At 30.7% G+C, this 27,930-nt stretch overlaps 2 protein-coding genes across 9 annotated transcripts in view; one reads left to right on the forward strand and one right to left on the reverse strand.

Annotated features, from left to right (window-relative positions):
- The window catches only part of LOC124367223 (protein-L-isoaspartate O-methyltransferase domain-containing protein 1-like), a 34,956-nt gene extending 15,177 nt beyond the window's left edge, over positions 1 to 19,779 (reverse strand). Inside the window, exons 1-3 of one of the 3 annotated variants that reach the window (XM_046823889.1) lie at positions 19,536 to 19,779; positions 8,072 to 8,397; positions 321 to 455 (exon numbers count right to left, since the gene is read on the reverse strand). In XM_046823889.1, coding sequence (XP_046679845.1) covers positions 321 to 455; positions 8,072 to 8,378 — 442 coding nt within the window. In that variant the 5' untranslated portion in view covers positions 8,379 to 8,397; positions 19,536 to 19,779. Of the gene's footprint in view, positions 1 to 320; positions 456 to 8,071; positions 8,398 to 10,087; positions 10,175 to 19,334; positions 19,474 to 19,535 lie in introns of those variants that run through there. The other 2 variants (XM_046823890.1, XM_046823891.1) reach the window with 2 other exon arrangements.
- A 1,160-nt stretch (positions 19,780 to 20,939) lies between these two features.
- Positions 20,940 to 27,930, forward strand: part of LOC124367224 (lethal(3)malignant brain tumor-like protein 3) — a 41,703-nt gene continuing 34,712 nt past the window's right edge. For 2 of the 6 annotated variants that reach the window (XM_046823897.1, XM_046823895.1), the window contains exon 1: positions 20,943 to 21,263. The gene's annotated coding sequence lies outside the window, so the exon portion shown is untranslated. Of the gene's footprint in view, positions 21,264 to 27,930 lie in introns of all 6 variants that reach the window. The other 4 variants (XM_046823892.1, XM_046823893.1, XM_046823898.1 and 1 more) reach the window with 3 other exon arrangements.

The following is a 27,930-nucleotide window of genomic DNA, read 5'->3' on the forward strand; positions in this document are numbered from 1 at the left end:
TGCTGCTAATACCAGACCCTTCATTTACAAGGTGTACAGTGCATACATTGACGATGCTGTGAGTCAACACTAGAAGCTAACCCCCCCAAGCTAAAGTAAAGCATAAGTTTCAAAATTAAATTATTTTATTTTTATTCTTATTATGCCAACCCATTTTAGATGGAATGATCAGAAATTGGTTTTGAATTATTCTTCAATTTTGAGATATTACTTGATGGGTCATTCATTCCATTTATAAATTTGGACATTTCCCCATTCCCACTTTGGTCAATAGGCAGGTAATATAAAAATCCATCAAAAATGCCTAAATATAAACTCACCTTTGATAAAAATAGGGTCACAGAATTCAAAACAATCCAAGGCAGGTGAGTTTTTCTTAAACTCATGAAGCTTGTCATACGCATACTTAATGACATCTGCGTGCATCTCAACACCGTGGTTAACTCCATACGGACCTGTGTAACCGATTAAACCTTTGTAGTGCTACTGTATTACAAACATAAAGAAAGCACAAACATAATTATCTAACTGGTTTTTATCTAGAGGCTTAACTAGTTTTGATAAGGTTCTATACAAGGGCCTTGTAAATACTGTCATATGGATAACAAATATACAGAGTGTCCCCTTGTAGTGTCGTCCCCCTCGAGCTGTTTCCACCTTAAGTGTTCAGGTATCCCACTACTTGACAGGAAACAGAATGTGAATGACAAAGATACAGGGTATACCCTCATAAAGTCGCAACTGAGATCTGTTTGTAATAAATCTAAGTAACTAGTTAATTGTAAGCTTATCGAATCCTCAGAAAATAAAAGTAAGGCAGCATAGTCAATTTTAAAATCTGAACTAGATAGCCATAAGCTAACAGAATTTTTCTCTGAACTTAATTGTAATAATGACATAATATCTGATGGACAGAAAATTTCGGAATATTTTAAGTTCGTCAACATTTCTAGAGAGATTAATCTGAACCCAGATGTAAACCAATCACTTAAGTATTTGTCTAATTTAAAAACTCTAAACCCTGTCCAATTTAACATTAAACCTGTTTCAGTCCACACAGTAAGTAAATAATACAATTAAACAACTGAAAAACAAAAAGTCATCAGATTAGGATGAAATTCCTGTGTATTTGATGAAGCAAGCTGTGGATTTCATTGCTTTGCCCCTTTGTATCATAATTAATAGATCATTTGAGACGGATTATGTTCCTTACCAACTTAAATATGCAGAAATAAAACCAATTTTCAAGAAAGGAAGTAAGCACAATTCAGAAAACTATAGGCCAGTATCAATTTTGACTCCTTTTTCCAAAGTGTTTGAAAAAATAGCGACAGATAAAATAATATCTCATTTTGAACACAATAATTTGTTTGCAGATAAACAATATGGTTTTAGAGCTGGACAAAACACAGTTCAGGCTATTGCAATTGCTAACCTCAAGTGGGTGGGAAAATATTTTATCATCAAATTCTAGGATTAAGTTTTCTTTCAGTTTACCATTACTTTTCTTTGTTAATTATTTCCCAGGAAGTTTTACAAACATTTTTCAAATTTTTAACTTTCATCAAAGTAATCTTTTTTGGTTTCTACTAACTTTGACTTATGCATAGAACATTTAACTTTAAATTAATTTTTTTTAATTTGAGAATTACTTATAATTAAGGCTTATTTTAATTTTCTTCTTCTTTGAGTTCTTGGGATATCCAGCTTTTAGTGTTTCCTTTAATTTTTCTTTGAACAACAGGAAATGACAAATTGAAGTAACCGAAGAGAAAAAACTTATTCCCAATATTCTTTTTATAATAAAGATATAAATAGTTTAATGTTTTCTGCTGAAAATTTTCGTCCAGAGTAATTTGAATTTTGATTATTTACATTGTTTGATGAGTTATTTATTTCCAAAATCTGTCTTTCATGATCAGATAGAGCAGTGACAATACCACAAGCCTTGGTATCTTTTCTGCCTAAGTTTGTAAAAAAATTATCTAAACATGTCTTAGTAGTTGATGTTAATCTAGTTAGGAAGTTGATCAGATGGTCCATTCCATGACGAATCAAAGTGTTTTTTAATTATTTATATAACCGTATATTTTTGTTTGTTTATCAAAAATTCCATCAGAAGGTTCAAACTACTTAAGAATTCTAAGCTTTCATACTTTGGAGTTCTGTAAATCCCTATCAATAAACAATTCAAACAATTTAATTTGAATTTGGCTAAGCAACACTCAAACAATTTATCCTGATATAGATTATTTACTTTTAAATTAACCACCTGCTTCATGTTCAAACTCTTTTTTGACAAAATCACCACTCCCCCTCCAGTTGAAGTAGAGTGAGTATATTGTGAAATTACAGAATAGTTTTCTAGGTTAAATCATTCTAATTCAATACTGTTCATATTATACTCTGTTAAAACAATTATATCAGGATTCAGTTCAGCTAAAGTTATTTGTATAATGGTTCTACACGTGGTTTTAAGTTTTGAATATTTTGTTGAAAAATTGTTGTAGATTTAGTGTGATTATTTATCTGTCTGTGATGTGTGTGGTTGTTTGGGAGTTTAAACATGAAGCATCCGGCTGTACATTTTGGGAGTAGTTTGCTCCTTGTTGATCACTGAGATCTGTTTGCGATGTGCATGGGTTCTCCAGGTCATTCATAGAGGCTTGAGTCTTATTCTCCTTGTCTCTTTCGTTGCTGGTAGAGTTGCAGTCTGTCATAGTTGGAGTAGGAGAGTCACCACATAGTGTAAAACAGTCCACACTAGAAGCCACCATTGAGAGAGATGTAGTTGAAGGTCTCCCGTTGTCTCCTTCTCTGTAGTTACCATATAGTCCGATTCAATAGCTAAAGATGTTGGAGTAGCAGAAACTCTAGGATCCTCTCTGCCAGGTTGGAAATGGTCACTCTCATCTGTTGTTATGCCCATCCTCTCTGCATAGTTGGAGATTTCCTATTGAAGGTTTTGGCAAAATTCAAAAAATGTAAGTCCGTTCCTTAACTCTTTTCTGGACCGTTCGTTAAAAGTCACGATGAGTACTGAGGCACCTGTGCTATGTTGAAACTTTACAAGATTTAAAATGAAATTGCTTATAGAGATAAGATCTCTGGTACACCCCATCGGCGAGCATACAAGTAGATTAAATTTATTTTTTCTGAAGGGTTCTGTCAGTTGTTCAAAAGCCAAATCGTAAACTTCCTTTGTAGGTTTCTGGTAATACATAGGCTTAGTAACTATGCTGTAGACCGAAGTCCCACAGGCAGTCTTTTGGTAAGTTAGGTTGCTGCACCAGTAGTCATCAGAACAAGGTTTACCAAACTTTCTCCTAAAGACCCTAGCGTTCATATGAAAATCTTCAGACACACAATGAGCGAATGCTGCATTCTGGATTTTGCTTGTGCTGTATTCATCTATAGCTTCCCTCATATCGGCTTCGATTATTTTAATTATAGGGCTAAATGAATCACAGGATGGAAAATTCAGCAGTTAATTTTAGTATTTCCCATAAAATTTGTCATTGGGAATTTTACTACTTAGAAGGATTTTTTCCAGTATTGTTAATATGTACTCCAGCCTGATCATAGCACCCATTCTCCATTCTCTCTTTGAGTTAGGTCTAGAAATAAAACATGCTTGAAAATCTGTGAATGTTCATAAACAAAAAGATTAAATTACATGATGTTCTTATAGACAGGATGAGAAAGAGGAATATTTCTTCTAAAGGTGACATTGCCTATTAGAAGCTTGTCGTGCTTACAATGCTCAATTACAGATAACACCTCATCATTTAAGGTTTTTTGTGTTACCGTTCTACAAATTATTGGCTCCAGCCAAAAATACAACACAACCGATCTTTATCGGGTGGAAGCGTTTTACCTCTGTGAAGATTCTTTCAATCTCAGCTCCTGGCCTAACCATATTTGAAAGCTGTGCATTTTCTCCACATCTCTCGCATTATTTATGGCTGTCTACAGTGGCTATCTCCCACAATAAATACTGCCTTTTTCTCTTTCTTGACCTCTAAGTTTTGATTTGGTTGCCTTTGATCCTTGGAAGTCTGCTGATACATTACTTGAAGTGTTTTTTCTCTTATCTCAGTCTGTTTTATGTCTGTCTGACTCATTATGAACGTCTTCATTACTTTTTGTATTATCTTCCCTTAACTTTTCATACGGGTTAACTGACATTAACCCGTAACAACAAGACAAGAATAAAATTCCAAATTGAAAATATAAAATACTGGTGACTCCCACGAAAAAAAACAGAAGAATTTATCTTCTCTTGCATGTGTATTTATTCTCTCAGCAGTTCTGCAGCAGCTTATATTTCTGTTTTGTTCAATAATTCCTATTACAACATTTATTTTCAATAATATAAAAACACATCCTAATTAGTTAACACGTTATTTGATCAGACACTAGGTATAAAAGTATAATATTGTTGTTGTTTCGTTACAATTAATTGATTGTAAAGAGAGAATAAAAGATTCATTTCATTTCATTAAGTGGTTAGGGAGACTATTACTTGCTTGCTGGCTAGCAAGTCTAGTTTTAAAGCCTCCCACAGTTTTCCAAGTTTTGTCAGGAGTACCTGAGATTTGGCTTAGTGGAGGAAAACAGTGAATACATCTATTTATGCTACCTTCCAGATTTTTCAATTTTTCCTGTAAGATTGTGTTTTTATTTTGTAGCATCTCAATAACTGTATTGTAGTCTTTTATTTTGGTTTTTGCAGAATTTAATTCATGAATTAGTATTTTTGTTTGAAAGTCTATATCTCTTTATCTTTGTTTTTAGAATTGTAATAATCTCTTTATACTGTGAGATTTTTTTAGTTCAAGGCATTTGTCAACTAAAGAGTTGAGCTGATACTCTTAAGTCCATATCCCTTGGCGTACCCATTGATTTGTCTCGCGAGGGCTAACTGATAGTAATATTACTTTCTATTTTATATCTTGACAATGTCACCCATTCTTCCAGTTGTGCTGGATTAAAAAGAATGTATGTTATGAAAATTGTGACAATAAAGTGTTTGAATTTGAATTATGTGTTTTAAAAAACAAAACCATGACTATTGGAAAAACAGAATTAACCCTCTTCTTTAATGATTAAACCTTAAAACACAAGGTTAAACATGCAACAAAAGGTTAATATAATTACACAAGCTTGCCATCATTATGTGTTAAAACAACACAAACATGACTTTTGGAGAAAGAGAATTAACCCTCTTCTTTAATGATTAAACCTTAAAACACAAGGTTAAACATGCAACAAAAGGTTAATATGATTACACAAGCTTGCCATCATTATGTGTTAAAACAACACAAACATGACTTTTGGAGAAAGAGAATTAACCCTCTTCTTTAATGATGAAACCTTAAAACACAAGGTTAAACATGCAACAAAAGGTTAATATGATTACACAAGCTTGCCATCATTATGTGTTAAAACAACACAAACATGACTTTTGGAGAAAGAGAATTAACCTTCTTCTTTAGTGATTAAACTTTAAAACGCAAGGTTAAGCATGCAAAACGTTAATAACTCAAATACATCATGATTGACAAATATAAACTGATGTCAACATTTAAACATGCTTTAATTTTTTCATGTTAAACTTAATGTTTCAGGATTTAACATTGGAAGAAGAATATTATTCAGTTCTCCCAAAATGTCTTTCTGTTACTGTGTCCCCAGGTTAAGTGTTAGAGAGGGCTTCTTAGCCCTAACTTCGCCTGGTAAAATAAGACCTTCTTTTTTTTAACTCAAACAAAAAGCAACATACCATTGGCAAATAATATCTGCCAATAAAACATTGGCAAACGTGATCAAATGAAATCTCTTTATTGTCAAAAGGCAGTTACATGCAGTGACATAAAAAATGCTACCAAAGTTATTGTCAGATTCACAATTTAATGTTTTCCCAAAAACTAGTATTAAGCCTAGTTTGTGTTTCAAACATGTATTAGAATTTCGAGTAGGCCTAGGCCTATTTTTAATAGTTGTGTAAATGTTTTACATAATAAATTAAATATTAAATAGCCTAACAGAAAATTTAACAAGTTGTAAATTTTCAGCATACAGAGTACTAAACATTAAATAACAATAAACAATAACAAGTTTCATAGAATTTGAAGAGAAATAACAAGATAACAATAAATAAGTACAATTAAAATGTTAAATAAATAAATAAATTATAGTAATATAATAAGTGCCATTCAAACAATGTTTCTCATTCACATTTTTCAGAAAATTGCATGTTTTTAGGAATAAATTTGGTAAAATCAGGATAGTGTTGAACAGTTAGCGTTTGTGTGTATAAGAGAAAGGTCAAAGGTAAACCACTGTAACAGGTGTAATCAGGAAATATCAACTCTAATAGATGGTTTAAAATAGTGTCAATGTATGTTTAGCTACATCTTCTTGCCAACTCAATAGTCAATTATCAGCTGGGACTGAATTTGTAAACAACTGAGCTGACCTTGAGCCTCAGACGGCCATCATAAACACTGGAATACTCACATTCATTAGTCTCATATTACTCTAGAATACAGAATTTAAAAATTAAAACATACTCATTATTTTTATTTTGATATAGGTATAATTTTACACATTATTATTATGTATATAAAAAACTATTTTAAATTGCTCACAAAGTTTACACAACTATTCGTTCTTCAATATAACATTCTTCTCTTTGAATTTACTAAACAAAATTTTGAGTAAATTAAAAAATATTGTCTAAAACCAATTTAAAAACTTTTTGATGTTTTCATTTGAGATTCCAATATGTGCTATGTTATTTGTTCAAATTATTTTTATATATTAGGTTTTTGACTGAGATGAAAGAATGAAAGATTAAACTATAATGTATAATAGTTTATTTGGTTGTATTTAATTTATTTCATTGTTATTAGCTAGCCGTTAATCTCATTCCTTTTCAGAGGAAGGTTATAGCACAATTAGTGGTATCCTGACATTAACCCTTTCGGTGCCAGACTTTTTTTGGAATGTTAGTCAATTATGCCAAGAGTATTTTTGCAGGTGTTATCCAAAAGTGTTGTGCCATTTTTTAGCAATTTGCATATGGTTTTTATGAAATATAATAATTTTGGCGAATTTTTATAATTTTTGTTGTGTTTATACAAAAATGTGTACATCAACACTAAATATTTTTAAAAACTTCTTATACTACAAAATAAAATAAAAGATGTCAACAATTAAGCCTAAAAAATGTTTTTTCTTGTTTTAGCTTATTAAAATTGTGTATATAGTTGTGTATTGATTTTAGTGTTCTGTTAATTGACATGTATAAACCGTGAGTAGTGTATTTTGAACACACATAAACATAGGATTTTAAGAGAAATGTCGAAATAAATCAGTATACAACAAAACCACTAATCACATAAATCAATATTTACATATCAGAACTTGAATGTCAACAAAAGTTAATTAATACAGACAGTGATATTATTTAATCATTATTAAAATAAGGGAAAATATGTAAAATTATCTAAATATCTCCATTCATAAATACTACAAATGTTATATTTCATATTATATCAAAGATCTTATGTACATATACCAATACACGTGATAGCTCCCCGAAGAGGATAAAAAAGATGATACCTACTATAGCATAGACTGTGACTTTTATTAGGTAGATAGAAGATAGCCTATGTGAACAGTACATCATTATAAGTTATTTCCTACTGGGTTACTACACCAAAGAGAGAATCGTTATTTTTTACAATAATTTAAACAAAAAACAGTTTTGAACCAGAAAAGCTATATTAAAATTTGCGAAAGAAGACTGATTGATAAATTTAAATACCACTCAAATGCTATAAAGAAATGGATAAGTATGACAAAACTGTACTGTATTCAAAATTATCTTCGAACTGTCAACTATTAATTCCACTTTTCTAAGTTAAAAAATCTGAATAAAAGCTGATGAAAATATTGCGTATATCATTGTTTATTGATTATAGTGTTCTGTATAATCGAAATGTATAGACCGCTAAAATGCTTATGGATACTACAGCAGACCGAGAGACAGTAGGTGAGTTACCTAGCATGAGCCCGACCATGGTGCTCAGGTATCCGGTGCCAGACCCGACATTGAGGAAGCTGAGACCAGGAGACAACTGCAGGTTCTCCATCACGACACTGTATATACACGGTGCCGAGATGTGAATGTTCCCACTCTTCCACGCCAGGTCCTTGTACGCATTCATCTGAAAATCGGGCAGGAAGTATGCAGCACGGTCCACTGCACGAAACACCCTCTCAATCTCCGGTGTCTTGATGTAATGTGCTTGCATCAGATTGTCAATCAAGTCATCGTTGTCCAAACCAGTACTGACCGCACCTCCCATAGTGAATGTCCCTTACAGTCTGAAATACAAAAATCATTCTCAAACTTTGCTTTCAACAAATTTAAAGATACATCTCCCACAGTGAATGTCCCTTACAGTCTGAAATACACAGATCATTCTCAAACTTAGCTTTCAACACATTTAAAGATATATCTCCCATAGTGAATGTCTCTTACAGTATGAAATACAAAGATCATTCTCAAACTTTGCTTTCAACAAATTTAAAGATACATCTCCCATAGTGAATGTCCCTTATAGTCTGAAATACACAGATCATTCTCAAACTTTACTTATCTCTCTAGCTCGATTAGGAGAAAAGTTATGGTCATTTCAAAATATGTTGGTTCCAGTTTTTTGGCGGTTTGTGAGAAACTTTACATAGCAGTATCTTTAAAACCGTTTGAAATATTCAGGGGAAAATTGGAAATTTTTCCTAATCTATATCAGGACTACCTTAATTTCACCAAATAATGTGGTGGTCAAGTAATTTTTTTAATTGAATGAGTCGATTTTATACGGAATGAGCCGATGGTCAAAGCGATTGATCATGATTTATGTGCTTATGTGATCCGAGCTTCAATCTAGGTACTATCATGAGGAATGTTTTCTTTCTTTCGCCACTAAAGCTCACATTCTGGGCAGGCGCATTTCTGATCTGTACTTTCCAATACTCAGATCATGTTAGATGTTTTGGTATGGAAAATACCGATGCCAAATGCCCCTGACTTGATGACGCACCTCTAGTGTTAAAAAAGAAATATCTCTTGACATAGTTCCTCGAGAGAAGCTGATCAATTAAATGTATTCTTCATAATGTCTCTTCAAAGTGATTATTTTCCTAATATTATTACTTAGCTGAATCATTTTTAGCTACTACGTATAATTAGTAACTAATTTATCACTTTGGCTAGTGAATTTGGTCATTATGAGCAATAACCAGACATTATAATTAACGCCTGACTAATCACAATGACTTTAACACACACATTTATAGTGACAATGATTAGTTTATATTGCTCATTCGAGACAAAGTGCTAAGATTATGATAGTGTAGCGTCATTTTTAAATGATTATTCTGAAAATATGAAGAAATCAAATTGTTTTTTTATTCGTTGAGTCAAGTTGGTAACGGAAGTTTCAGTAAGTTTCAGTTTACAAACAATTTGATATGAACTATGAACTTTGGTTAATACACAATAAGTACAGAGGTAATATACTTCAGGAAGCTTGTGGTTGTAGCCAGTGCCATTGATATGGGAAAAGGGATAATTTCCTCCAGTTCTAAAAATTGAAATAAACTAAAACAAAAAAATGTTAGTTCACCTCTCCAATATGCTACAAAACATTTTACAATTTAGTTTTAAATGAATTTATAGTATAGAATGGCCAAATTATATTGTGAGTACTCTCTAACCTCTTTATAAACCGAAATATCTCGCTCCCCCCACCCTCTTTGCAAACACAGCGCCTATTTTCTCTACTACTTGTGGAATAATAAAGCCTTTTACAATAAACTTAATAAAATTGCGGTCAAAATACTGAAACAAAATTAGGCTACATGTTTTTAAACAGCTTCAGCGCAAAACATCCATTATTTTTTAGGCTATAAATAATAATATTGTACAATTAAAAATATTTGTTACAACCATACAACTTTAATTGTTATTGTTTATTTTAAGAACTAAGCAAGTAAAGGAATAAGTACTCACAAAAACTATTGAGAACAGAAAACTAACAACTCTCACAAGTCAGTGGTGCCAATGTTACTGACGGATGAAAGCAGAACAAAATTCAAGACACGTGATCTCTTCAAATATGTTGATATTGTAGTTCAAGGTAGCTTTTATCAGTGACCTTCAACCACTTACTGTATTGTGCTGAATACAGAATAAATAAACAAGCTGATCTTGTTATTATGGGTTAGTCATTACAAAGATTATCTTGACATGTAGCTACGGCGTCGTTAATAGTTCACTGTTAACTGTAAGCCCAAATTTCAATAACTAAATATTGTATATGACCAACTTTTTTCACGTTCCCTTATATCTCTCATAACAAACATTTCACCTCTACAAGTAGAATATGTTGAAGTAAAGTTCTTGGTAAACCAATGTGTTCACTGTTTTAGGTAATATATATATACTCTTCAAACTATGTATGAACACAATAATTTATATAACCTAATGTAGTGCGTTATTAACCCCTATAATCAAAAGTTACAGACAAGCACATCTAAATATGTAAGAAAAGTGGAAGATACCTGCTGTACGTATACTATTCACCTTGGTCGACTCTATTTGTAAGTGCAGTTCAACATATAAAGAGTTACTGTATTGTGTGTAACTTGCTGCAATGTGAGCAAGATCAACTTGGTTTTACTGAATGTTGTAGGACTAGGTGCAATGAAAGATTATTTTCAAACTAAATAATAATAAGTAATTTTGAAATACAACAATTATTTCTATGTATAATTCAATAAAAAAAGAATGTGTCAATGAAAAAAAAATTAAACCCATGTTTGTAATAGCCATGAAACTATAATTATAGACAAATATATGGTAGGCCTACTTTACCTTATCAACAGTTCCAAAATTTGTTTTTGTAGTTTTTACTACATGTATCTACAGAACGTAAGTCCAATCGACAGGTGTGTAAAAATACGGAAGTTAAAAAAACATGTAAAATTAACACATAATAAAACACTATTGAATCTTAACCCTTTAAGTGCTCACTATATTCCACTGTAGTGCTATACGTTTTTAGGAGTTTTACAAGCATGAGTTCAAAGTAATTAATAAGTACATAAAAATTACCAAAGTATAACATATATATATATATATATATATATATCCTTTTTTGAAAGAAAGTTACAGAATTAGAAAATAATAATTACAATTACCGTTGCATGTAGAAAAGCTATTAACTGTTTTAGGAAGATTTTTTTTTGTAATATTTTTGAATAGTTTTTCACATTAAGCACAGCATAGCACTATACTAAACTCATTCAAATAAAAATCCAAATTAAAGACAAATTTATTTTATATATATTACTACCACATTTTTTTTAAACAGCACAGGGACAAAAACACGTTATTTGTACCTGTTGAAAAGCTATAAAAATCTGGTCTATTCAAACAAATACTTAAACAAATCAGTTTTATACCAACCAAAAAGAGTCCTTAGTTGGTATTGGCATTTTACATTTTTTTGGCTTGTATTATGATTAAAAAAAGCTAAAAATCTTTATATTTTATTATTTTAACTCGCATAACAAGAGACAATGAGTCCAGCTGACAATATGCAAAGCTACAATTATCTGCGGTCTCTTGACAGTGTATAGCAGAAAAATAAAGACGACATATGAATAAATTAATAATGCCGCTTTTCTAGTTTCTTATTATATGAAAAGCATTGAGAAATATCAATTATGGATGAAATGTTAATTGCGGTAAACATCAAACAAACCTCATATTAGCATTACCGGGCAGCTCAATGACACCAGGAAGGAAAAATTATGCACATTAATTGGCTTGTAGCTTAGCCAAATCTTGACTTTCACTAATGATAGTTGGTTATGTCCAAGAAGTCATTAAATTGGGTAAATTATGTCCAAGAAAAATCATGAGTAACAACTGCAAACGATAAAGACGTAGTTTTAAGCTTTTCCATAAAACTTTCCAAACAGTCGTCACTGGAATTACTAATTCACGACTAGCCTTCCGAACTGATTTATGTGGCTATGTGTTAAAGGATGGCGGAGAAAACATTGCATTCACATGTGCACAGGTGACAAAAAACAAAACTGAGTTGCTCTTTGATTTGATGTATGATTATAATTTTAAGTCACACGTAGATAAACTATAAAGTGTTAAAACCCTGATATTCATTTATGGATACCATGTATTATTTACATTAAAAAATTAACTGTAGCTAGATGTTTTATTCTTCTTAATTGCATAAATTTGTCATAAAATGTTAATTAGTTTGTTTTACTGTATTAATTTAATCCATAGTAATGACTCTATTCAATCTAATTTTTCTCTATGTATGCAGTGATGAATAAAGATGTAAAAATTTGAATTTCAACACTCAACATCAAAACCTAAATGAATGTGAAACGTTTTTTTTTTTTTTTTTTTTTTTTTTTTTTTTTTTTTTTTTTTTTTTTTTTTTTTTTGTAAAAATGGTCCAATAATTAGTCTCTTTACAGTAGACTACTGCTTTAATTTTTAATTAAAGGATTTTCCACTGGCACGTCTACTGCCCACTACAGGAGTTATTCAACTTCAACTGAAGAGTTAAAAAGAAGCATTTGTGGCTCCTAAACTACTCACTATAAAAAAAGTCTAAATTTGACTCATTGAATTTCTATTAGTCCAATGATCTTATTTCGTTACTAGTTATAATATTTTATTATTTTGTGATATTTGTTTTATATATGACAATGAAAAATGACTATTTGTAACAACGTACTGTACAAAAGGGTGAATTTATAAAAAATTAATATGATAGAAAAATGCCAATTTAAAATTCAGTAAAACTAGAGCCTCATAATTTTGTTTGATACAACGCAAAAAAAGAAACTTACGTCTTGTAAGCCAATATCACACGGTGTCACTGACCCAGTAATTATGCACTTCGGCCAAACTGACCCAGTTTTACCAACGTGGTTTAACATCTGATTTACATTCTAAGTTCGTCTGGCTATCCAGACATCAGTCCATTGAAACTGTAACTCTGGTGTATGCTAATCACTCATTAATAGACAATGACTCCATCATGACATACTCCTACATAAAAGGTAGGTCAAAGCAAATCGTACGGTAACACAAAGTTATCAGATGGTTTTCCACGAATTTCATGACATATCCGTGCATACAAATATACTTATATGTTATTAAACATGAGATATTTGAATCAATTTATTTTATTTGCTAACATACCCAACACATCAATACAGTTTTTGACATAAATATTTTACGAATTTATAAGTATTTTAATTTTTATTATTTTTTTATTTTTGAGGGTTTTAGCTTGGAAGGCCCTCCATTAACCCTACCAGGCAGCAGTTCCACTAGTGGATGAATCACACAGACAGCACGGATGGCGTACTACATCTCATTTCCCTCAAGTATGAGATCAATTCGGTGGGTTCTTTGGCTCAGCATAGTGCTGCTAACTCTCGGGAATTGTTTGAACTATTTGAAAAAATATTGCAGCTGGTTTTCCCCAGTACATTTACTTATTTCATGACAAAAGTTCCAGCTGAGTGAATTATCTGCCAATGTAAACAAACTAGTCGAGCCACTGTGTATCAGGTTCTTTGTAATTTTATTGCTGTTGTTTTTGTCTCAGTACAAGTTTGTTTTACTTTTTAATCTATTGTAAATATGAGGATAAAGTGCAACTAAACAATATAATCAGTTTTAGGCCTATCTTTTTGAAGTTAAAGAATAAAGAATTTTATTTTCTTAAATTTCAACAGTTAACAAAGTGTACACTTTTATTTCAACATTTAATAATTCTCTTGTCAGGCTGACCATTATTTTATTACTTAACTTAGTAGTTTTGAAAGAACATAACTTTCATTACTTTGGATTGAGATGCTAGGCTATAGTGTTGAAAGAGTGTGTGGATTATTAATTTAGTACTATTTAACCTTTCCAGCGTTATTGACGCGGATCCGCGGAGGGCCACTACAAGCTCAAAACGTTATTGCCGTGGATCCGCGTTTTTGCATTCTTTATTTTCTTACTGCTATGTTAGTTGAATATTTTGCTGCTAGATGGTTCTAGTAGGCATTGCGACATACAGACGGGTTGCCCTGCCTCGAATTCTGTTACAATGGGAGTGGCAGTTGCTTCTAATTGGCCAAAACACTGTCTAGCGGGCGTGGCCCCGCGCCTTTCACAAAGTCATTGACGGGAGCTCCCGTCAAGGCATCTAGCCAGTTGTTAGTGAGAAGCGTCCGGTACACGCATATGTATTTCGGTTATCGCTAATTTTCTGTTGTGTTTTATTCTTTTTAAAGTAAATTATTCATATTAAATACAGCAGTTTCCAGTATTTATTTAGTTTTTTTACCATTATTCGTGTGAATGGCGAATCCAAACGATTTGGAATTTGAAGATTTGTAATTCTGAGCAATTACTTGGTCAACCCCAAACTTTTTAATATTTTACTACGGTCAAAAGGATGTTATCACAAAGCAAGAAACATAATTCAAGCCCTGCAAGGCTGTCCTACAGGTTGCCGAGCGATAAGATGGTTCAAAGTCCACGCGATAACAGTGGCTTGCGGGAGACGCGCGGAATGTCAGTTGTGACAGCCCGCCACCAAATAAACACTCTTTGTCTACTTTTGTATTTTTCTAATTTTATTGGTTTGTAATATAGTATACGTTTATCTATAAAACTGTGTTTCATTCCCATACTCACTGAATAAATTATAAAAATATTAGTGACAACTACACTGCTATTCTACGATATTCTCAAAAGTTAAAAATTATCCTAGGTAATCTAAAAAAGGCTAAAAAAATTTTATTTACCGTTAAATAACTCTATTTTGACATACAGAAACGAAAAAAAATTTAACTTTACACATTGGAAATTTAAAAAAATTGTAACTTTATCAAAGATCAGGTCTAATTTTTCATGACGCTTAAAGGGTTAATATTCTGATGGCTGCAAGTACAATTGGATTACAAATTAATGACATACTAGACGACGATTTAACATCCAGTGATGAAGAGACAGATAGGCCTAGATAACCCTAGCAATGGATATGTAAATTTTATTTTTTACAGTTTATTGGAGTACTGATAATATTACAAAACAATAGAAATAAGTTAACATACACATGTTTAATAAAACAAATATGATTTGATGCACCAACAGCTTTAAAATACACATTAAACTTCTTGGGATTTTGGTTTAAAAACAACAACAAAATATTTGTTTTAATTATTAAATTATAAAGTAAAAATTTAGGTAATTCTAAGCAATATATGGGTCAACCTCGATTTTTCTCATATTACAATATAATGTTTCAATAGTCAATTAGAAAAGGAAATGACTAGAATTTCTTGCCGGAAAGCAGTTATAGGGAGCAGGCAACTCATATTACAATATAATATTCCAATAGTCAATTAGAACAGGAAATGACTAGAATTTCTTGCTGGAAAGCAGTTATAAGGAGCAGGCAACCGCGAGAATTACCTATTAGTGATCAGGGGCACTGACGTGATCTGGGCTTCAAATTTGGAACTACTCGAGTTAATTTTTTTTCTAAAAGAGCAAGCAGCGCAAAGCGCTGCGCAGCGGGCAAGCATCGTGCGTGATCTTCGTCTATACTGAATTGATTCAGGCCAAAGTAATGACACAGATTCCTTTACCAGATTTTTACGGAGATTTTGTATTGGGCAGATTATATTGGTTTACTTTGCTTTCCAGCATGTAATTATGTGTTTAAAATTGTTTTACATACATTACCTACATTATATTGTAATATGTAATAACAATTTATCAGAAATTTTTACTAAAAAAAAGGATCACGCACGATGCCTGCCCGCTGCGCAGCGCTTCGCGCTGCTTGCTCTTTTGGAAAAAAAAAATTAACTCGAGTAGTTCCAAATTTGAAGCCCAGATCACGTCAGTGCCCCTGATCACTAATAGGTAACTCTAAGCAATATATGACCGTCTGGCGGTTGCCTGCTCCCTATAACTGCTTTCCGGCAAGAAATTCTAGTCATTTCCTTTTCTAATTGACTATTGGAACATTATATTGTAATATGAGAAAAAATCGAGGTTGACCCATATATTGCTTAGAATTACCAAAATTTAATGGTGTACCAAAAACCATTGTTTTATACCTTGTTTTACCTATACATTTAAAGCATAATCATACATTACCCTATTTTTTCAAAACGAAAAGTGTTAGTTCAAAATATACAACACTGTACTTTAACTGAACATTTAAAAACAACCGGATAGAGAAATTCAATCTTTTAAATGAGTCCGAAAGGGGTTATATCCGTCAATAAATCCACAGTTCATACTCAGGTCTGCTAATAATTTCTTTTATGTAAATTTATCTATTTTAAAATGGATATGTTGTTTTGAAGCCCTGAAGCTCCTGTAATTTTAAGAAGCATATCACTTGAGACACTCATCAACAAGCAATTTTTCCCCACTCTTGTTAAGTGGGGTTCAGACCTTGTAACCAGATCCTAGTGCTTATGTTTACTTGTTACGATGATGTATGTCACTTGAGAGAGAACATTGAAAGAAAACAGAAATATAAACAGTTCAGCAAAGGAAAATATTTTACACTTGGATTCGCATTTCCATGGCAGCTTTTAGAAAATCACCCGGTCCTTCTTTTTTTTCATGACAAATTATATTTTAAACCGATTCCAAATGTACTATTTTATTAATTTTAATTATATAAGTATTTATTGATAAAATACAATCATTTCGCACATTATGTTTCAAATAAATTATTTGTAAAATAATAAAGGTAAAATTCAGAGATGATTATACTTGCCTATGTACTTATTATTTTATTATTTTTTTACGTAACCTACAAATTTATTTGCATTGTAAGATTTACAAATAGAACTCATGGCATCTATGTATCCATAACAATAAATATTAATGTAATAAACCCTAAACTCATAAAAATATAACGGAACCATAACTAAATAAAAAATTTTTAAACAAGAAATAGGCAATTTTTTTGTAAATTTTTTGTGACCCTTTCAGAAGCTCTTTCCTGGATAACAATGCACAACTGCTACTTTCAAAAAGTGGTTAAAAGGGTTGTCTTCAACCGTACTTCCCTTCTGTATACATGACAGGCTTTTCGGCACAAGCCCGTTATCTTGAAGCCAAGAAAAACATAGTTAATTATCTGTTAAAACTATTTTAGTTCCCTGGTTTTACGCCGCCTAGAACATCATTGATAATTCATATATCGAATATTAGAACTACGTACTCAACATATCTAAAATAGGAAATAAAAATCATATGTTTGAAATTAAAAGAATGAATTCAATAAAATATTGACATACTCCATAAACAATAAAGAAACCAAAGCCTAACCATCAAACTAACAATAATTAGGATAGGTAATAGTAAAAATCAAATTGAAATAACAAAGAAAACATGGCAATTAAAAAATGATATAGAAACTAAGAAAACACAGTATATTGTCTTTCAATGCTTATTTGGTTAGTTTTCTCAATCAGTTTTATTTCAATGGAGTCACATCAAATATCGTACTATACCCGTTAGTTCTCGTTATCTCTACATAAAAAGCCAATATACTGTATTCACAGTTCGAAACTGTGCCAACAATTATTAAAGATGGTGTTATTTAAGTAATTTGTTAAAATTAATTAGTCAATTTCATCGGTTGATCACATTAACAACTGGTTCTAATTGTAAAATAACGCCGTTTGTTAATATGAATATTAAACCCAGGCTTGCAAATTAGTCCTAAGTTATTTTTCATCTCATTTTTAGAAAAATATGGATAGGGTACGATAAGCGGACTCGGTTTTTCATATCGAAGAATGTAATCATCGATACCTAATATTCGCATCTCAAATCCTACACTATCAATCGATGTGAAAGTATACATATTCCTCAATAACAATCATATGTTTCAAATAACAATATGAATTTAATATTTACAGTAATGAAACAAACTATTATAATCAAAATTAGGAAAACTGAAGACAAGCATATTTGCTCCTCTCACAGTTACAGTTGTTTCTTTCCCACAAATTTCACACAATGGGTTTTTTGGTACGAGTCCAACATGTTGAATCCACGAATGACATGTCATCAACTTTCAAAACAATGTTGTGTAGTTTTCTAAAATTGACTGCTATTTATAATAATCAAATTTTACTTAGGCCTACTTATGTAAAATTGAAATATTACTTTAAGCTTACGTGTATTATTTGAAAGCTGTTTACAGCTGTTGATATAGATTATAGTTAACTGTTCAAAATAATTAATCAGTATAGATTGATTATATCGGTGGTTATGAATAAATAATATCGTTTGCCAATTTCTATGTAAAAAACTGGGTCTGCTTATTGTACCCTACCCAAAAACATTACTGATAACCTGGCAAAATTGTAATCCTTTCACATAATGTGTTGCTTCTGTACTACATATAACCTGTACTATTAAAACTTAGCACCACATAACTAGCCTAAGAAAGCATTTTGAAATAATGATGAGAAACCACATGATTTTACAACAAGAACATATTTGGTATCACACAGCACATTAGTCTGCACTCAAGAGTCACCACCAACTCAGTACCTATGCTAACATTATCATGTGACTTCTGGGCATGGACTCAAACTTCATACTTTCAATGTGTAACAAAATATCACAAAGGATGATTTGGATACGCTATCTAGATTTTATAAATCTATGGTCAGAGCAACCTGAATTTCTATTCTAGCTTAACTTATGTTACCAAACAGTTTTATTATGATGTGGCATTTTTTTTTATTGAAATCAAAATTGTTGGTGATGCTAAAACAAATATATTGAAAGGATATATCAATATATTTTTTTAAATTGATTTATTACTAAAACAGACAAGATTAAAATGTAATGGCTTCTCAATATACTTAGTTTTATAGAATTGTTCAAGTTTAAATATAGGTTTTTGAAATTAAGGATACCTCTAATTCTAGCTAAATAGTATTTTTTTAACACTTTGACCTCTGATTAAAGCCTCATTATTTAAAGTGTTTGCTACTAGGCTACAGGTAATAAAATACAATGTTTAGTATATTACAATTTAGTTAATTGTGTAATAGCAATTTGACTAAAATACACAGATTCAAGTTTGCTTTAAGTAAAAAGAGATATGTTGGAAAATAACAAAGCAAAGGCAGAAGTTATATCAAGCAGTTATAAGTTAACTTACTATTCTGAGAAAGACAATAATCAACTGTTTACTTTTAAGGCTGGGAGAAAACATGATCGTGTAATACTGATACACATATCAGCTACCCAATATCACAAAATGTCAATATTTAAGAAAATGGAGGATACGTCGTTAGAATTATACATGCATCTTGTATATCAGCCACATTTGGTAACACGAAAACAAAAGACAATTCCTTACCTAGTTAAACGGCATAAAACAATGAATAATTATTTTTACGCGCACATAAATATTATACAGTTTACTGTCATTCAAGATAATTGATTGTTCAAAACATAAACCAAGACGTAAAAATTGACGAAATCAAATCATAAGACAAAAATACAACAGTGTTTATTCTCCTTCCTGACACACTTCACAAGCAGACAGCTGATCGCCTGACAGCAGATTTTAATGAAACAGGAACAGCAGCGAGCGACAGTCAACGCTATCTGTAGGCAGTCTCCTCAGGTCGAATGCTGATTGGTCGAAAATTTAGATCATACAAACGACCCGGGCAGTGGGGGTGTAAGCGCATGCGCGGCGCAACACTTGCTTGGGGAATTTTCATTTTAAAAAGAACTTTTCCCTTTTTCTATAATAAAGTAGAACTTAAAATCTGTAAAGCATAACTCATTCAATATGTCACAGTAAAGGAATTTTAGTTCAGTTAGACACAAATTATACATTTCCTAATTATACTAGTTAAACGTGTTCATTTAGTTTAAGAAAGATAAACCCTGGTTCTTGTCACTTTCAGAATCAGACAATGGCCACATTGCAGTGTAAAAGAATATTTCATCACTATTCTGTATAGGATATCTATTTAATACCATTTTAAGCCGTACTGCTCTACATCTATAAATTTTCAGTTTTGACCGTCTGCTATCATGCTACAATTAATAATAAGTTTACTACCAAGTAGTCACAAACGCTACCCAATCATTGTTTACTTAATTTTATTTCTCTTTATTCAAGTTTATGAAAGTCATTTTCAAGATTTTAAGTATTTAAGTACTTAAAACAGCCAGAAGTTATTTTAGTAATAGTTGTTTGAATTGCTATCATAATTTTAAGAGAAATCCTGACTCATTGATTAATGGCTGAAAATAAACTGCTCAATCCAACATTGATTCGAGAACGACAACATTCACAACTCAGTCAACGTGCATCAAACAAAGAATAAATAAATTACATAGACAATCCCTTTTTATAAAATATGGAAGTCTATGTAAAATATAAATATATATTTATTTATTTTCAAAAGGGGTTAAATCTGCTCCAAAGCCCAAAAATCAGATTTAAACCTTTCGATTAAATTTGAGTTTGTCCCCATAGTTAGAACAAGGGATATTATGTTGTTGGTAGCCCTGAGTTGTGTTTGAAATGTTGTATTCAAGTTTTACTCTTTATTGTTTTCTTAAATAGATTACTACATAAGTTTAATATCAGCTACTAAAGAAATGATATTTTGTTTCGAATTAATTCGATCTATAACAACCCAATTCCTACAATTAAATAGATGGGACTTTGCAGCGAAAACGCGCCTTCGCTATGACGTCACCAGCCTCCAGCCATTTTACTCATGTTATCCCCTCCTGTTGGCTGTGAAATAGATGACGATCGGCGCACACGCGCGTTGTACATGACGTGAAAACGGGCTTTCGGGCTTTGCCGTGTTCGCAAAAATAAATATTATTTTGAAAACGTAAAGATTTTAGTGTTTGAATCTACAAGGAAAAAGTTCTTGAAGTTCAATAGCTCAACTTTGTTGTTTCAGATGAGTGTTTAATAGTTTTTGAACTATGAATTACATGGAGAATATAAAATATTTTGTATGAATACAGTAACTTGCAGGAGGGAGGGGATTGAGCTATTGTGAATCAGCAGTCGCCAGTTTATTAATTCCAGATTTTTGGAGAATATTGGGTATGTATAGAAAAAGTTTGTAAAAAAAATTACGTAACATTTTTTTATTCATATGTCGATTTATATTAACTAACAAACAGTAAGTTTTATCATAAAAGTGATACAAAATCTAATGAATAAAAATCACCTTCAGTGTTCTGTAGTGACTATTACTTTTGCATTCTCTAAAAATCCTCTTGTACCTTCTCATAGATTGTACAAGAAATTATCGAGAAATATTCTTGGGAATATTTGGTATAAGTAATCCAAATATGTTTCCCTTAATTGCACTATTAGAAGACGTACACAATATTTTATTTTCGTTGGGTTGCACATACCAACTTTGTTGAAAGCTAATCTGTTGAACCTATATCAAATTTATTTTATGTGCAAAGTAATTAATATTTATACGTTTTTTTGTTTAATGTTCATTTGGTTATGTTGATGTTTAGAGTTTGTTGTAATTGACCTTGACACAGTTAATTTTTAATAAATACATTTAATAATATTAGATAACCAATTACAATTATGTAATTTGTTCAGAAGTTTCTTGTACTGTATACTCATAAAATTGTTCAATAGTTAATTAACACTTTTAATACTATTTTAAGTTACTGACAAACTATACTTTTGAACAAAGAAGAGCCTAACTTTTTATAATATACCGCAGTTAGCTTGTATGAAGATTGATTCACTCAATCAAACATGTTTTATATAGGCCTATACCAAGCTGAAACTTTTGATTTTATACCTAAAATGACTTCTCATGAAGTATTTTTTACGAACTTTATATGACCGAAAAAAGTACTACTGTATTTTCTTGGCTGTAAGTTAAAAAACTTTTGAGTTATAAACTATTTTCTTGCAAACCCTTAAGAATATTTTTTTGTTGATTTTCCAATATCTTACTTGTGGATTAATTTATTATAGGCTGTTATTTAATTTTTAAAAGATGATTAGTTGTACACTAAATACGCTGTGATATAAGCAGACCATTGTATTTATTTTTCTTTCACACTCCTGACCAAACAAAGATTTAGAAATTACATGGAATTACTGATCTTAAACCATATGGAAAAATACTTTGTGGTTTTTTGTGTTCCACACATTGTTTTTAGTAAAAGTAGCTTATATACTTTTATTTTATTTCTTTTGGGTAGGGTACGATAAGTGGACCCGATTTTTTATATTGAACAATGTAGTCTTTGATATCTAATATTCGCATTTCAAATCCTAGACTATCAATCGATATAAAAGTATCTATAGTCCTCAATAACAATCATATGTTTTAAATTAAAATATGAATTTAATATTTACAGTGATCAAACAAATTATTATAACAAAAATTAGGAAAACTGAAGACGACCATATTTGCTCCTCTCACAGTTACAGTTGTTTCTTTCCCACAAATTTCACATAATGGGGTTTTTCGGTACGAGTCCAACATGTTGAAGCCACAAAAACAACTCGTATTTTATTTATTTCTTATCAACTTTCAAAGCAATGTCATGTAGTTTTCTAAAATTTACTGCCATTTTTAATAATTAAAATTATTTTTAAAAATGTAAAATTGAAATATTACCCTAACTTACGTGTATTATTTTAAAGTGTTTTTAAAGTGTTTACAGCTGTTGATATAGAACACTACTAAATTACTATCTAAATTAATAATTCAAAATAATTAATCAGTATCGATTGATTATATCGATGGTTATGATTAAGTAAGTAATATCGTTTGCCAATTTCGATATAAAAAACTGGATCCGCTTATTGTACCCTACCCTTTCTTTTAAATAAGTTCGTAAATGTAAGTCATTTCAAATATCTCTCATACTGATTTTAGAATAATACCTTTCTATGTATAATAGCAAACTACTTAATGACAAAATAAGGTCAGTTGAAATGGATTTATGTATCTCTAATCACAAAAAAAAAACAAATAAAAACAATGTTGTAGATGGAGCTTATATTGGTTACTGTTAACATAATTACATTAAAACATAAAACCAATATATAGCCGTCAGATATAGCCAAAAGATGTTTTGTGATGTGTCTGACGAAGATAGCCTTGCTATCGAAAGGCCTCACAAAAATAAAAGTATTAAATATTGGTTTTATGTTTTAATGTAATTAAGTTAAATAAAAACCATTTTTCTATTTAGAATATAAACACGAAAAAAATGTAAAAGCCATTAATATAATGTTGTAGTCAAATGTTATTTAATTACCTATATAAAAGTTAAGATTTCCATAAAAGTTTACTTGTATTACATGTTAATTTAGGCTATGTGAAACTTTAAATGCAGATTAAAATATCGGGGCAGTTTTAGCTAACTAACAAAATAATGGTGGTGTGAAAAGTGTTAATATGAACAGTTATCACATAATTAATCATTTAGTTTACTGTAGTAAAGTTATATGAACACCTTTCAATGCGACACTAGTAATGGGCTAACTTTAGGATAGTGGGAGTAATAGTGATGTACTTCTATCGCTGTCAGTATGTTATTTCTCTAGATATATTATATCGTAGTAACAACCTCACTACAATAAAAGCCATGTACGGACATTAGGACAGTGGGAGTAATAGTAGTGACGTGCGTCTGCCGCAATCAATATATATATATATATATATTGTTTTAGATTTTACAATAACAAGGCTAGATTAAATTTTATTTTTCTCTTTGGTAGAATGGCTTATTACATTTCTTATTGTAGCTATTTACAATTCATATATGTTGATTTTTAGTCTATCCAAACCCTTTATTTCCTTAGTCTTGTTAATATTTATTATTTTCCTTTTTCTAATAATTTATCATATCTTTTTTTAGCTTAAAGCATAAGCTGTCAGTGTAACCAAGAATTTATAGAACATAACTATATATATATATATATATATATATAATTTATATATTCAATATTAGAGAAGGCCTCAACAATGTAGTTTTATATGAGTTCACTCAAAATAAATTTATATTCCACTAAACCTGCTGTGTGTTGGTGAAACCTACTTAGCAAAATATAATGCTTGGAAAAGACACATCCATTACTTTATCTTTACTACAGTATAGTAATTTTTAACTAATGTAATTTCTATAATAAGTTTGTGTTAACCCTTTAAGTATTAAGGATGATTGAGCTATTTATAGCCTTCAAAGTACATTATCCAAGAACACAATTTGGGCTGTGTAGTCCGCAATAGTCTCTTTACCCATAGCTTTCTTATGGTAAAATTATTTTTTGTTCTTATAGTAAACTAATGGTAAACAAAAAAATAAAACAAAGACACAAAGTGAAATATTGTTTTAGTTTTGTACCAATCAAATTATTATTAAATAGTGTTATAATATTGTAGGCTATTTTATGGTGAGTAATAAAATAGGAAAATATCCATATATCTTTTTAAATGCTGTACTTATAATGTACAGTGTTTATAAAACATTTGGATTTTTTTCTTATTTCTACCTTTCTCTTATTCAGTACACCATTTAGAAAAAAGTAAGGTGTTATTTCTAAAGTATGTACCAGAAAAACATTACAAAAAGTTTCGTCATGCTAAAGGGCTTAACATTTCTTGCTGTTTTACATTCAATTTTAGTATGTGTTTCTTAGCAATCTCTTGTACAATAAATTCAAATCATTTTGAAAAAAGTTATTTTTAAATTTAGTATACTCAATATATTTACTAACTAGTATCAAAATATCAGTAATATATAGTATAAATATAAAAGTACAGTGTTATTTATGAAACAGCAAATACAGTAAAAGTCTAATATTATAACATGTTTTGAATATAAGTGGCCTAACTCTTTTATTTTGTTAACGATATTATAATGCATGAGAATGCTATGTGTGATCTAGTTAGTATAAACTGTCATTGGATTATCAGCAGGGTTATAGCCCAGTTATTTTGAGGGGCTTATGTGTTTAAACTGGACTTAAAACCCCATTGTTATTGCAAATGTTAATGTAAAAAATGTAAATAAAATCCGAAAGGGAGTAGATATAGCCTAACTTACAATTACAAAGCTAGGTAATAATTTACTGATTTTGTAAGGTCAGATCAGTTTTAGGAATTTCATAATCATAAAATATAAACCTATATATTTACAATTCCCTTCAGTAAAACCAAAAAGGTTTTGATTTTATATATTTGCCTAAGCAAAACCACTGGCTAAAAAATCAGTTGTCAATATTGTCCATTAATATTAGCCATACACATTTGCAGTCTCATTGATTACTCTCAATTACAGCTCCTTCCCCAACCTCACTATCTAGTCAACAGACTGGTGTTTTACACTCAGAGATGTATGAAACATGTGTGTTATAATTATATTTATTATTATTATAAGAAAATTAACCTACTTTGATTACACTAACAATATTACTATAACCTTTACTGCATATATGTATTCACATACATTGAAGTTGCACATAAGCTAATACATCCTATATTTTTAAATTTTAGTTCATTTTTTAACTTATATATTTGACCTACAGAGAGATTTTCTTAAGAACTAATAATTTTTACTCTTAAAATTTCACTTTAGTTTTTTGTATATTTGTGACTAAATGGGCTACTGTCATTATGTCACCATCAGAGAACCATGGTGTGTATATGGGTGTGTATATGGTTAGCTGACACTGACTTAACATTTATTTTTGTGTCTGACAGTTTGATTGTTTCTCCCATTTCGACCTCTACTAAAACTAGTATAGCTGACAATAATTTTCTTTCCTAAAGGAAATTTTTCTATTGATTTCAACAATAAATATGTTGTGTGCTTATTTAATACAAACAAATTGGCTTTTGGCTCCTTTTCTACATAGGCCTGCCTGTTTGCTTTCGAAGTATTCCTTTCTGTCAGTCAACTTCTTTGCTCTTGCCACACAAACAGCTATAATACTTGATTCAAGCTATTCTGATTAGCCTATCAAATTGAAGAAAGAAAATTGAACAGATCTTATGTTGTTTTTTAATGTGGAAAAAGAAATTCACTGGTTTCATAATAGGCTAACCCTTCCTGATGAAAGCATCGTTTAATTTTTAGGAAAACTTAGATTAAACCATACTTAAGTCTTAATTTCGAATAGGATGTATTAAAACAGTTGTATTCTCATGCAGTTAAAGTTTTTTTAAGCAAATCATTGATGGATTTTAGGAATATCAGAGTAAGATTTAAATATATGCGGTTAAAGATTCCTTTCAAGAATACAAACTTGATGTTATCAGCTTTTAGTATTTCTTAAATAAATATATTTTATGCAACTCTAAAATTTATTACATTATTAAATAAAAACAATACTAATCAGTTTTTGTCTACACAGTGATTTACGCTAGGCTAAAAAATTAAACTATAGGCTATAAGGTATGTAGTAACAATGGTTATGGATCAAATATCCGTAAATCACATAGGAAAATAAGCCTATGAGTAATAGATAAGTTAGGGGTTCCTATAGCTCATAATCTTGCCATATGAAAAAATCAAAGTTCATCTTGAAATAAAATTTATTTTTCAGTCTCCTAATGATACAGAACTATTATAATTCTATTAGGCCGAGTGTAAATATGTGTTTAAGTACTTGTCTTTTTTTCAGGTAACTCTCTACATATGAAATCTTTCTCAACATATGTTTCCCACTTGATACACTTGAAATTTTTATCATTAAATTGGGTTTATATCAGCATTTAAATAATAAAAATCAGCACACTGTCACTGTATGTGATGGGATTATTAGGCTATGTGTGGTAATTTGTCACATTTTTGTATCCCTTAAGGATGTTTTGAGTTTGTTTACAAATTTATTTATCTTGCTATTCACTTGTTACCATAATGGTTAACCATAAGACCATTGCAAAAAATGTTCGCTAATGCTCAGCCAAATCCCAAAGAGTAACATGTATCATCATCGAACTCAGTTTTCCTCATGTAGAAATGAAGAGTAATGCACAATTTTAAGTCTATAGGTCCGTTTGTTATCCAGAGTTCGTGTAGACAGACTGACAGAAATTAAAGTTTTCCTTCCCCAACTTTATAGCTTTGGGTGAGCTGCCCAATAATATATGATAAAATATTGGAGACAAAAAATAGTTATTATATTTACAGTTATAATTTTTTTCTATGTTGTGATATTGATTGTAATTTTTCAGTCTAGGGGGACAATCCATGTAGGATTTCAAAAAGTACTTCTGTTGGATGGCAAATCATGTAATAGCCTGTTTCTTTCTAATTAAAAACTAACTAAGTCACAACTCTAAACAATCTCCCTATTAACCCCCCCCCCCCCTATTATTATTTGGGTGACAGGTCAACAAATTTTTCCTTGCTTTGGTATGTGAGTGGAGCATTATCAATTAAATATACAATAAAAATTAAAAACTCACTGATTATTGAAGATTTTAATAAAATAAACTTTAATCTATCATATAAATTAAATTGGTCACAATAAATGTTTAGAATATTGTTCCATCTACGGTTTGACAACTAGTAGAAAGCTAACACTGTATTGTGTAATGCTTCTTCAGGAATTAGTATACTCAAGAATTAAGAATCTTTATTTCCAAAGTACATTACAATAATTTGTTCACACAAAAATTACATCAAAAAGTATACAAAAGTACAATGGATAGGCACCTCTGAGCTATTAGCTGAGTTAAGGTTGCCATCACTAATTAATTTAAGGCAGA

This window comes from Homalodisca vitripennis, chromosome 8 (assembly GCF_021130785.1).
Source record: "Homalodisca vitripennis isolate AUS2020 chromosome 8, UT_GWSS_2.1, whole genome shotgun sequence".
Classification (NCBI taxonomy): Eukaryota; Metazoa; Arthropoda; class Insecta; order Hemiptera; family Cicadellidae; genus Homalodisca; species Homalodisca vitripennis.